At 41.4% G+C, this 12522-nt stretch overlaps 1 protein-coding gene across 2 annotated transcripts in view; it reads left to right on the top strand.

The window, feature by feature from the left end:
- LOC110494171 (E3 ubiquitin-protein ligase NRDP1) overlaps nucleotides 1-12522 on the top strand; it is a 30481-nt gene that overhangs the window by 4095 nt on the left and 13864 nt on the right. For both annotated transcript variants that reach the window (XM_021568984.2, XM_021568983.2), the window contains exon 3: nucleotides 9755-9870. In XM_021568984.2, the coding sequence (XP_021424659.1) occupies nucleotides 9781-9870 (90 nt within the window). In that variant the 5' untranslated portion in view covers nucleotides 9755-9780. The remainder of the gene's footprint in view (nucleotides 1-9754; nucleotides 9871-12522) is intronic.

Raw genomic sequence — 12522 nt, 5'->3', positions numbered from 1 at the left:
AAGTAAGCAAATTACGCTATATAATTTGTACAATTACTTTAGGGACGCTTAGGTTCCCCTAGCCTTATGGAGGCACTGCCTATGCCAGGTTAGTTGAAGAATCTATGTAATGTCTAGTAATGGACACCAAAAATCTTTAGGTTATATCACACTGGCAAGAGAACAGACATGCACACATGGAGAGACACAGATCTGGTACTATTTCAGATAATTGATTTCTATAAAGTCAGTGATTCAGTTCATGTTTAACATGTTGGGCTTTATACATCTCTGCAAATCTTGCCATAAGATACCGACCCTACCGTAACGCTTGTTTACACTGAGCTGTACTGGCGTTGTAACGCCACCACGGTTACATTAAGACACCGTGGAGCTTTAGAAAGTATTCATACCCCTTGACTTATTCCACATGTTGTTACAGCCCGAATTCAAAATGCATTAAATATATATTTTCTCACCCATCCACACACAATACCCCTTAATGACAAAGTGAAAACATGTTTGCAAATTTATTAAATATAGAAATATCTCATTTACATAAGTATTCACACCCCTGAGTCAATACCTTGTAGGACTACCTTTGGCAGCGACTACAACTGAGTCTTTCTGGGTAAGTCTCTTAGTGCTTTCCACAACTGGATTGTGCAACATTTGCCTATTTTATTATTTTAAAAATTCTTTAAGCTCTGTCAAATTGGTTGTTGATTATTGCAAGACAACCGTTTTCAGGTCTTACCATAGATTTTCAAGTAGATTTAAGTCAGAGCTTTAACTCGGCCCCTCAAACATTCACTGTGTAGCTTTAGCCTTGTGTTTTTAGGTTATTGTCCTGCTGAAAGGTAAATTCATCTCTCAGTGTATGGTGGAAAGCAGACTGAACCAGTCTGCCTGTGCTTAGATCTATTCCGTTTATTTTTTTATCCTGAACTCCCCAGGCCTAATGATTAAAAGCATACCCATAAAATGATGCAGCCACCACTTTCCTTGGAAATACAGTGCATTCGGAAAGTATGTAGACCCCTTCACTTTTTCCAGTTAGTTTTATTTATTAATTTCACCTTTATTTAACCAGGTAGGCCAGTTGAGAACAAGTTCTCATTTACAACTGCGACCTGGCCAAGAATAAAGCAAAGCAGTTCGACACATACAACAACACAGAGTTACACATGGAATAAACAAACATACAGTAGAGAGAAAGTCTATATACAGTATGTGCAAATTAGATAAGGGAGGTAAGGCAATAAATAGGCCATGGTGGCAAATTAATTAAACACTGGAGGGATTGATGTGCAGAAGATGAATGTGCAAGTAGAGATACTGGGGTGCAAAGGAGCAAGATAAATAAATACAGTATGGGGATGAGGGAGTTGGATGGGCTATTTACAGATGGGCTATGTACAGGTGCAGTGAGCTGCGCTGACAGCTGGTGCTTAAAGCTAGTGAGGGAGATATGAGTCTCCAGCTTCAGTGATTTTTGCAGTTTGTTCCAGTCATTGGCAGCAGAGAACTAGAAGGAAAGGTGGCCAAAGTAGGAATTGGCTTTAGGAGTGACTAGTGAGATATACCTGCTGGAGCGCGTGCTACGGGTGGGTGCTGCTATGGTGGCCAATGAGCTGAGATAAGGCGTGGCTTTACCTAGCAGGGACTTGTAGATGACCTGGAGCCAGTGGGTTTGGCGACGAGTAATGAAGCAAGGGCTAGCCAACGAGAGCGTACAGGTCGCAATGGTGGGTAGTATATGGGGCTTTGGTGACAAATCGGATGGCACTGTGATAGAATGCGTCCAATTTGTTGAGTAGAGTGTTGGAGGCTATTTTGTAAATGACATCGCTGAAGTCGAGGATCGGTAGGATGGTCAGTATTATGAGGGTATGTTTGGCAGCATGAGTGAAGGATGCTTTGTTGCGAAGTAGGAAGCCGATTCTAGATTTAATTTTGGATTGGAGATGGCTTAATGTGAGTCTGGAAGGAGAGTTTACAGTCCAACCAGACACCTAGGTATTTGTAGTTGTCCATATATTCTAAGTCAGAAACGCCCAGAGTAGTGATGCTGGACGGGTGGGCAGGTGCGGGCAGCGATCGGTTGAAGAGCATGCATTTAGTTTCACTTGCATTTAAGAGCAGTTGGAGGCAACGGAAGGAGAGTTGTATGGCATTGAGCTCGTCTGGAGGTTAGTTAACTAACAGTGTCCAAAGAAGGGCCAGAGGTATGCAGAATGGTGTCGGTGGTTACATTACAGCCTTATTTGTACATTTATTAAGTAGTTTTTTTCCCCCTCAATCTCCACACAATACCCCATACTGAAAAGGCAAAAATGGGTTATTTGACATTTTTGCAGATTTATTTAAAAAAATTAAAACTGAAATATCACAAGTATTCAGACCCTTTACTCAGTACTTTGTTGAATCACCTTTGGCAGCGATTATAGCCTCAAGTCTAATTGGGTATGACATTACAAGTTTGGCACATATGTATTTGGTGGACTTTCTCCCATTCTTCTCTGTAGATCCTCTCAAGCTCTGTCAGGTTGGATGGGGAGCGTCGCTGCACAGCTATTTTCAGGTGTCTCCAGAGATTTTCAAATCGGGTTCAAGTCTGGGCTCTGGCTGGGCCACTTAAGAACATTCAGAGACTTGTCCCGAAGCCACTCCTGCTTTATCTTGGCTGTGTGCTTAGGGTCGTTGTCCTGTTGGAAGATGAATCTTTGCCCCAGTCTGAGGCCCTGAGCGCTCTGGAGCCGGTTTTCATCAAGGATCTCTTTTACTTTGCACTGTTCATCTTTCCCTCAATCTTGACTAGTCTCCCAGTCCCTGCCATTGAAAAACATCCCCACAGCATGATGCTGCCACCACCATGCTTCACCAAATGGATGGTGCCAGGTTTCCTCCAGATGTGATGCTTGGCATTCAGGCCAAAGAGTTCAATCTTGGTTTCATCAGACCAGAGAATCATGTTTCTCATGGTCAGAGTCCTTTAGGTACCTTTTGGCAAACTCCAAGCAGGCTATCATGTGCCTTTTACTGAAGAGTGGCTTCCGTCTGTCCACTCTACCATGAAGGCCTGATTGGTGGAGTGCTGCAGAGATGGTTGTGCTTCTGGAAAGTTCTCTCATCTCCACAGAGGAGCTCTGTCAGAGTGACCATCAGGTTCTTGGTCACCTCCCAACCAAGGCCCTTCTCCCCCGATTGCTCAGTTTGGCCCGGGTGGCCAGCTCTGGGTGGTTCCAAACTTCTTCCATTTTTAAGAATGATGAAGGCCACTGTGTTCTTGGGGACCTTCAATGCTGCAGACACTTTTTGGTACCCTTCTCCAGATCTGTGCCTCGACACAATCCTGTCTCGGAGCTCTAGGGACAATTCCGTTAGACTTCCTAGCTTTGCTCTGACATGCACTGTCAACTGTGGGATCTTTTTATATAGACAGGTGTGTGCCAATCAATTGAATTTACCACAGGTGGACTCCAATGAAGTTGTAGAAACATCTCAAGGATGATCAATGGAAACGGGATGCACCTGAGCTCAATTTCAAGTCTCATAGCAAAGGTTCTGAATACTTATGTAAATATGTTTTTTCTGTTTTTGCTTGCTTTGTCATTATGGGGTCGTGTGTAGATTGATGAGCATTTTTATTTATTTAATCCATTTTAGAATAAGGCTGTAACATAACAAAATATGGATAAAGATAAGTGGTCTGAATACTTTCTGCATACACTGTATGGAGAGTGGACTCAGTAATGTGATGTATTGGATTTGCCTCAAACATGACACTTTGTATTCCGCACAAGAATTTAATTGCTTTGCACATTTTTTTAATGATGCAGTATTACTTTAGTATTGCAATCAGGATACATGTTCTGGAGTGCTTTTATTCTGTACAGGCTTCCTTCTTTTCAATCTGTGAATTCGGTTAGTATTTTGGAGCAACTATAATGTTGTTGAGCCATTCTCAGTTTTCTCCTATCACAACCATTAAACTCTAACTTTTTTTTTGTTCACCACTGGTCTTGTGGTGAAATCCCTGAGCGGTTTCCTTCCTCTCCGGCAACTGAGTTGGGAAGGACGCCTGTATCTTTGTAGTGACTGGCTGTATTGATACACCATCCAGAGTGTAATAACTTCACCAGGCTCAAAAGAATTTTCAAGATCTGCTTTTATTTTTATTTTACCCATTAGAAGTAGGTGCCCTTCTGTCCGAGGCATTGGAAAACGTCCCTGGTCTTTGTGGTTGAATCAGTGTTTGCAATTCACTGCTTGCCTGAGGGACCTTACAGATAAGTTCATGTGTGATGATATTTTTTTAAGGACTAGCCTCATCTCATGTCAAATAGACTCACTGTGTGCAATAATACTATGTAACTTATGTGACTTGTTAAGCACATTTTTACTCCTGCACTTATTTAAGCTTGCATATCAAAGGGGTTGAATACATACATTTCAGCATTTTCATTTTTTATTAATTTGTGACAATAATTGAAAAAACATTCACCTTTGACATTATGAGTTATTGTGTGCAGACCAGTGACAATATTTTTCACTTTTAATACATTTTGAATTCAGGCTGTAGCACAACAAAATGTGGGAAAAGTCAAGGGGTGTGAGTACTTTCTGAAGACACTTAATACCACTGTACTCCAAATTGTATCTTAATCCACACTGCTCCTTCGAGAACATTGAAATACTGTTAGTTTTCACGGAAAACTGGCTTTTCGTCATCTGCTAGCTAGCAGTAGCCACCTCGGCCATTATGAAATTGTTAGTACTATCTGGAATCCTTGATGTCCCTACCCTAAGCACTACCCTAACCATTTTAAATGTCAACTTCAAAGGGGTAGGGACATCCCAAGGATTTCTGATAGCAAGGACCATTAGCTGATGCTGCCATTGCAAAATGGCTGCATTGCCCACTGCTAGCTGGCATGGGAACAAAAAGGGCAAAAACAAAAACAAGCAGTATTTCAATCTTCTCGATGAAGCAGTGTGGATAAAGTTAACATTTAGAGTACAGTGGCATATCCCATCCCTGCATTGAGGTATGTTTTCCGATCCATTTCTCGCGCGGGCTCCACGGTGTCTTAATGTAACCATGATTGAGTTCCGACTGCAGTGCATCTGTGTAAACGTGCATTGAGCATAACGGTATCTTCTGGCAAATGCAGTCTATCCTCCAACTCAATGAAGTAGCATTTGACCAATCCAGGTAGTTATTTCAAAGTGCACTGATGCCTAAGAAGTATCCACACCGTAAATATTAACTGACTGACTCAAATCGGTCTTATGTAGCAACATTTTTATTTTTATTTTTACATTGGATAAAAGTAGACTCAGAGCTACAAAATGGTATATCATACACTGCATTTGAGGAATAATAGGAAAGTAATTATGCTTTGAAAGTTGACAAACTTGTAAACTCACTTTTGAGAATGTTCTTTCAATGTTTTTGTACCTACTGGAGAGCTCTCCTTTGTCGACACCCATTCAGCATTGTTCACACCCGCTTAAGCCAGCCCCACCCATCTCTTAAGGATTCACATGTGAGGTCATGTGCTAAAACGTGAGTAGTGTAGTAAAGATTAAGACAAAGTAGTATCCTACGATAAGGAACATTTCCAGGTAAACAATAAATTAGATCATGCTTACCCAGACACACTTGTCTAAATTGATGGGTCATGTGAAAGAAATGCTATAATCCCCAGCCACATATTGCCAAGTGGATGGGTCTCTAAAGAGGGTATAAACGGTACAGCCAAATGGTTACTTGCATAGTAGCAATATCAATATAGATGTGATGTCCATAGCCTTTTCGTCACAAAACTCCCTGATCTTCTCAAAAACATAAGTTTGTCGAGCTGTATCCAGTCCAGGTGGTGCTTGTACAGGCAGACCATCTATGGGAGGAAGGATGTCAGCATTGCGCAACAGCTGAAACCTGGTCCCGACTGAGTCCGAACGCTCCTTTGCGAAAACACCAGGCTCCAGAGCATCGAAGCTGTAAAACAAGAAATAACAAAAAAAAAATGAAGACATTACAAACTTGCACAACATCAATTCACCTCCCAAGTTTAGATAAGAAGAATAATCTCATGCAATGAAAATGATATTCACCCGAAGCGCTGATACTGCTTGATCTGTGGCAGTGGCCTGAAGTATGTAGTCAGGTGTTGTTGCCAGCCATAGCTTTCCACCAGCACCGTACCATCCTCCAGTCCAACCAGCTGTGGGATGTTGACCCCTGTCACAGTGCTGTCCTTCACAACACCAGCAATCTCAGACAGTGTTCACTCTGGTCTTTCTGAAGAGCTGCTTGATGAGGCCAAAGCACCAGTCGGGGTCAAACTTGGTGTGGTCTGTGATCAGTAAGTGAAGGTCCAGACTGTGGTGGAGTTGTGCATGGTCCGCCAGGCACAATACCAGAGCACAAACTTGTTCTTGTTTTGGCCACTGCAGTTATCACAATTCAGGTCAACACGTGTTTTTCTCCAACTAGTTGGTGAAGAAATGGCGCATATAGTTGACTGCGCTGCTGCCTTTGCTGGATGACATGCCTTCATCAATCAAGTAGTTGACTTGTTGTGGTATTCCTTCACAGCAGACACCAAACAAGCCAGATTTGCGAGTTAAAAAGTAAATGGGACCTGGCATAGGGTCAGAAGGATAGTGCACCTGCAAACAACAAAATAACATTTTAAGATAAGTTAATGAAAATAAAATGTAACGTAAAACGTAACTTATTTTTTATGCATCATTATCAGGTAAGTTTCACATACCTACAAATGTGCAGAGCAGCAGCACTGCATACAGAAAGAACATCATCTTGGAAACTGGACGTACGACTACACGTACCTCTGGAAAATACAGAAATAATGTGAGCTCAATAGAAGTAGTGCCAATCATTTTGGAGGTCAATTAAATAATCCAAACTTGTTGTTTATGCTTTACATACTAAGTGTTGTCATCGATTCCTTGTAGAGACGACACACTGCTGCTTTTGTCACGTGGGATGGCAGCAGATTTCCACCAAAGTGTTTGTGTCCTGGGTGGCGTCCTGGTAACACGATTGCATTATCCTCTGCGTAGTTGTTGAAGTTCACCACTTGCAAGTCCTCATGATTCAGGTGTAACCTGTGCTTGCTTGGGCCAGCTCTCTTTTTGATGGGAGGCATTAGACCATTCTCCTTGTATGACTGGTGGAGGAGAGTCAGCCGTGTTCTACTGATGCTGAAAGACAAATTCCAGATTTTGGCATTATTATACAATAGATAGCCGTAATTACCGTCAGACACACCTAGCTAACTTGATGGGTCACGTAATCATCTGGTGAAGTGGAGTCTTTTGTTTAGACAAACCGATTTATCACAGCTAGCTAAAGTTAACCAAATAGGTTCAATGTTAGCTAGCTAACATTAGGCTATAACTAAAAATACGAAATGTCATTCTGAGAACATTACTACACAGATCATAAACATAATGTGAGCCAGCCATCTAACGTCAGCTAGCTAACAGTCAGCTTCAACTTGGTATTTTGTTTATACAGTGGTTCTTCCTGTAAAAGTTGCGTCATACTGCAGCACACCTTGCGGGCTGCCTCAGAATTCTGTGGCACGTTATTTGTCAGCCATTGTTGCCATTAGTGCTAGTTTGACCACCAGAGGGCGTCTTTGAGAAGCTTTTGACAGTCTTCAATATTGACTGTACTAGGGAATTTTAAACCTTTTTTTATGTAAGAACATAGTATATGGGATTGCTTTTAATGTAGCTTAATTCTTTTGATTATTGTTTCTATTCCAAGAAAAATGAAAAACAAAACCCTTAGGGTTTCCGTTAGAAAAATATTGATCTGTACAACTTGACAAGTCGGGAGTAGGCTACAGTACTAAGAGCGTAACATTTCCACACCCTAATGGTAAGATTTAGTGAAAATAAAAAATCTAATTGATTTAGCAAGACCAGTCCCCATGCTTGTCTCAGAGCAGTGCTGTCTTTTCCCCCTTCCACTTGTCTCTTCCATTAATTTCGAAAGAGAGCACTGATTATGCTTACTGGAAAATACTAACTCCCCCTTGCGCTGGTCTGGTGCAGTGACGCAGGGTACCATACTAAACCACAAATTACCTCATACGTCCCACAGAATAATCTCAACTTTTAGTTGAGCAACCACTGTACATGGAGCTAGCTAGCTAGCTAGCTAGCTAGCTAGCTAGCTAGCTATTAAATAAGACGTCCTGTCGTTTCCGTTCTTTGACCCGTTATTGTGTCAAGTCACTCTAGTTCATACTGACTGTGTACAATGCCATAATAATCATCTTTAGCCCTCACCCAAACTCTGACCATTTCACTCGCTCTAGCAGAGGTGGTTAGGCTGTTTTCATGTTATCCTGAGCGTTGGTGACGAACTGTGCTCCTGGCAACAATTTTAATTACGCTTTTTTTGCCAACGTTTACTGACACCAGCCATATTAAGCCTGTGTTGAGCGTTTGTAAATTCATCAGTTATTCTGCGCTCTTGCACACTCAGACGAGAGTGCTCTGAAACCGTTGTTGCAGTGCATTTCTATTGAAATGGATACTTGCATAGTCAGGTCTTTTTTGTAAGTTTTAATACGCGATTCATAAATAAACAAAAATTCAAAAGCTGCGTTAGATAGGATTACCTACTGACCAGCTCAAATAGACAAAAGCCTTCTATATGGTAGACCAATCCAAACTCATCTCTCGGCATGTCCAGCCCACTCATTATCTCAGCCAATCATAGTGGGAAGGTTGCTGGCTTTTCCTGTGGCTTAACCAACTAGGCTCGTAATTTTTAACAAAATTATTTGTATTTACACATGGTTTCAAGTTTGTTATTAAGGCACATGAAAGTTCAAGAAGGCATTTCTGCCCCCCAAAAAACATTTTGATCAACAACAAAAACGTTTACGTTCCAACGGCTCTCCTGTGAAGTAGTGACCCGCGACATACGCCTAGTTTCCTGAAACGGGTCACAAGTGTTCATACTACAACTAGTCTTGGTCAAAAATAAAACCCACTTGCACTGTCGTGGGTAAGTGTCTTTTTTACAACCCGTCTTGACACAATGAAATCACCTCAGAGAGGGTGTGCAGTAGATTCTGTTAATTTATGACAAGCCCTTTGCTTGTATTTCTGAAAGACGTCTCATCTAAGTGGGCTGATTTTTATATTGAAGTCATCACTCTGGTGTAAACTGTTAAAAAGGTCATCAATGCCATTACAGTACATGCCTGCTTTTGTAACGTGGTGTAGAATGCTCATTCTAGTACTTTCCCCACTGTGCTGAATAGGCAGTGTATTCGCTTATTCTGAACTTACTTCAGTGCGTAGAGCACACAGTGTTCAAAAAGGTCACCAGCAGCAAACACTCATGTTACCATGTTTTATAGCTGAGGATTGGCGCACTTCCCTTTTTGAGGAAAGGAAAAGGCACACAAAGGCAATAGAATTCCTTTCTGTGTATCAGGTGTCCAATATTGAGCCTCTTTTTTTTAGCAACGAACAAAAGATAATACACCAAATCTAGGCTAACTAATTAATTCAAGACTGGTTGAAGAGCTTTTTACTGTAAGTAACACAGCCATTCATTGTAGTGCCATCTCCTCTAAGTGCTTTCCAATGTGCTGCCACATATAGGTTGTTTATTTTAAACGTGGTTGAGTAATTAAACTTTTTTTCTGTGAGTATGTTCCATGTCGACTATGATCCTGTTCATGCATGATATGTTTCCCTACCTGTGCTGCAGGTTGTAGTTGGTTCCGGTGATGTGCCATGGGCTACGACGTCACCCGGTTCCAGGGGGAAGTGGATGAGGACCTGCTGTGCCCCATCTGCAGTGGAGTCCTAGAGGAGCCCGTTCAGGTCAGTGACGTACACATCTCCGCACCATTTTAGCCGTTGGATTGCATTTCAGTGCTCTGAGAAATCACGGAAAATTAAGGAATTGTGTTGTAAATTCAGTTCCATTTCAGTGAAATAGGATCCAGTACTTGTCAGCTCGTTGATCACACACCTGCTGTGCCATTTCAGTCTAAGTTTTTGCTAATTTCTCAATTTTCAGTCCTATAGGCTGTGCGCAGGCCATTTTATTTTGTAGTGCTACAAAGGTGATTATAAACCAGGTCGTTCGAGTCCTGGATGCTGATTGGCTGAAAGCTGTGGTATACAGTGCATTCGGGAAGTATTCAGACCACTTGTTTTTTATATAACTTTCTATTGGTTGCTAGGAATTTTGTATAATAATTTACTTTGAAAAACAACGTTTTGAATCCAGGGTAATTTTGTGTATCAGTTCATAAACCATGTGCCATGGAATCGGTACATCAACTTAACAACAATATAAACTAAACATGCAACAATTTGAAAGATTTTACTGAATTACAGTTAATTTAAGGAAATCCGTCAATTGAAATAAATAAATTCTGCCCTAATCTATGGATTTCACATGACTGAGTAAGGGAAAATGTGTTCTGATTGGCAGGGGCATTAGTATAGACACAAATACTCAGTTTCGTCAGCTGTCCTGATCCTGCAGGTGAAAAATACGTATGTGGAGGTCCTGGGCTGGCGTGGTTACACGTGGTCTGCGGTTGTGAGGACTGTTGGACGTACTGCTAAATTCTTTAAAACGACAGAGGTGGTTTATGGTAGAGAAATTAACATTCAATTCTCTGGCAACAGCTCTGGTGGACCCAATTGCACACTCCCTCAACTTGAGACATCTGTTGCATTGTGTTGTGTGACAACTGCACATTTTAGTGGCCTTTTATTGTCCCCAGCACAAGGTGCACCTGTGTAATGATAATGCTGTTTAATCAGCTTCTTGATATGCCACACCTGTCAGGTGGCTGGATCATCTTGGCAAATGAGAAATGCTCACTAACAGGGATGTAAACAAATTTGAGAGAAATAAGCTTTTTATGCATATGGAACATTTCTGGGATCTATATTTAATCTCATGAAACATGGGACCAACACTTTACATGTTGTGTTTTTATATTTTTGTAATGTATATTTTGCAATCGATATAGAACAGCTATCAATTTTTTGGTCCTTAAATGAAGCTGGTATACTTTTTAAAAATGTATCACCATTTTTTAAAACCAATTTTGGTCTTTAATGCTGGGCTGAATGACAAGTTCCTTACTTTCGCCCTCTTCCACTTGCCTCTTCCATTTTTGCCGTAATGCTGTAATTAGTCCAACAGTCCTTAGCCTTAGTATATTGGTCATATACCACACCCCCTCTGGCTTTATAGCTTAACTATATTTTCTGCAGTGCTCTTGCTGCTATGCTGTTTTTGCATTTCTGTATACAGTATATCACTGGACTTGTAATTTGATTCTCTGTGATGAAGCTCCAGTGATGACTATTCATTGCTAGTGAAAGGTGAAAGCGATTAGACATATGAGAATAGCCCCATCTTGGCCAGGAAAGAGATGGGCAGAGAGAAAGGACAGGGAGGAGAGCTTAAAGGGCAGTCTGCTTTCAGTGGGATGCTGTGTCAGCAAGGGGAGAGAGGAGTGGACAAGAGGAAGAGTGGAGAGGACAGGACAGCGAGAGAGCGACCGAGGACAGGAGGGAGGGAAGAAGGCAATTTGGAGAGATGAGCTCTGCATGGAGATCTGTTCGTTCTTTTTAAAGATGAATCAATGTGCCCAATGTTTGTAGTGATGCATAAAGATGGGGCAGAGGTGAAAGGACTAGGGATAGAAGAAGTGAGTGGAGATGCCTTGTCCTGTTAATGTAAATAAAGCATAAGGATACTAGTATAACAAACACAGCTCCCAAACTGAAACCAACCATGAGGTGAGTGGCTTTAAATAGACACTATTGATTCTACCTACCTGCAGAGGATAGCATTGTTTTGCTACATGTTTGCCCTTGGAGTAAATAGTTGCTGGTTTGTGCTTTTTATAGTACATAACACTTTGTCCAGCCTAGGCATTTCTTAGTGTGTGTGTGTGTGTGTTGGTCAATTTCCTGTGGTAGTAAGTATTCTTTGTTTTGGAGTGTTTTTGTGAGTGGAATGGCACCGTTCTGTGGGCACGTGTGTTCATGCGTTGGTAGGTTAATTCGGCAAGAAGGTAGTGTGGTAGTACAACGTCACTTCCAGTCAATGTTGCCTATGCATTCTGAGCTGTCGTAGGACTTTGCACAGCGTGCTGGCAGCAGTAAAGGAATGTGGACATAACTGCCGTAGGGCTTTCAGTGGAGACGCATACAGTATACTGAGAGAGAGAGGGAATGATTGGAATTGTTTGCTTGCATCTACTCGGCTGTGTCTGCTGCTTACTCTGGCATCCCCTGCATGGGCCTGGACAGATAGTATGTACACTAATACAGTGCCTTCACATTTTGGTGTTACAGCCTGAATTTTAATGACATACACACAATACCCCATAATGTCAGTGGAATTATGTTTTTAGAAATGTTTACAAATAATAATAAAAAATGGAAAGTTGATGTCTTGAGTGAATAAATTATTCAACCCCTTTTTATGGCAAACCTAAA

The sequence above is a fragment of the Oncorhynchus mykiss genome, chromosome 17, assembly GCF_013265735.2.
Source record: "Oncorhynchus mykiss isolate Arlee chromosome 17, USDA_OmykA_1.1, whole genome shotgun sequence".
NCBI classification, from domain to species: Eukaryota; Metazoa; Chordata; class Actinopteri; order Salmoniformes; family Salmonidae; genus Oncorhynchus; species Oncorhynchus mykiss.
The sequence above is the reverse complement of the archived record's forward strand: the minus strand, read 5'-3'. Positions and strand labels throughout refer to the sequence as shown.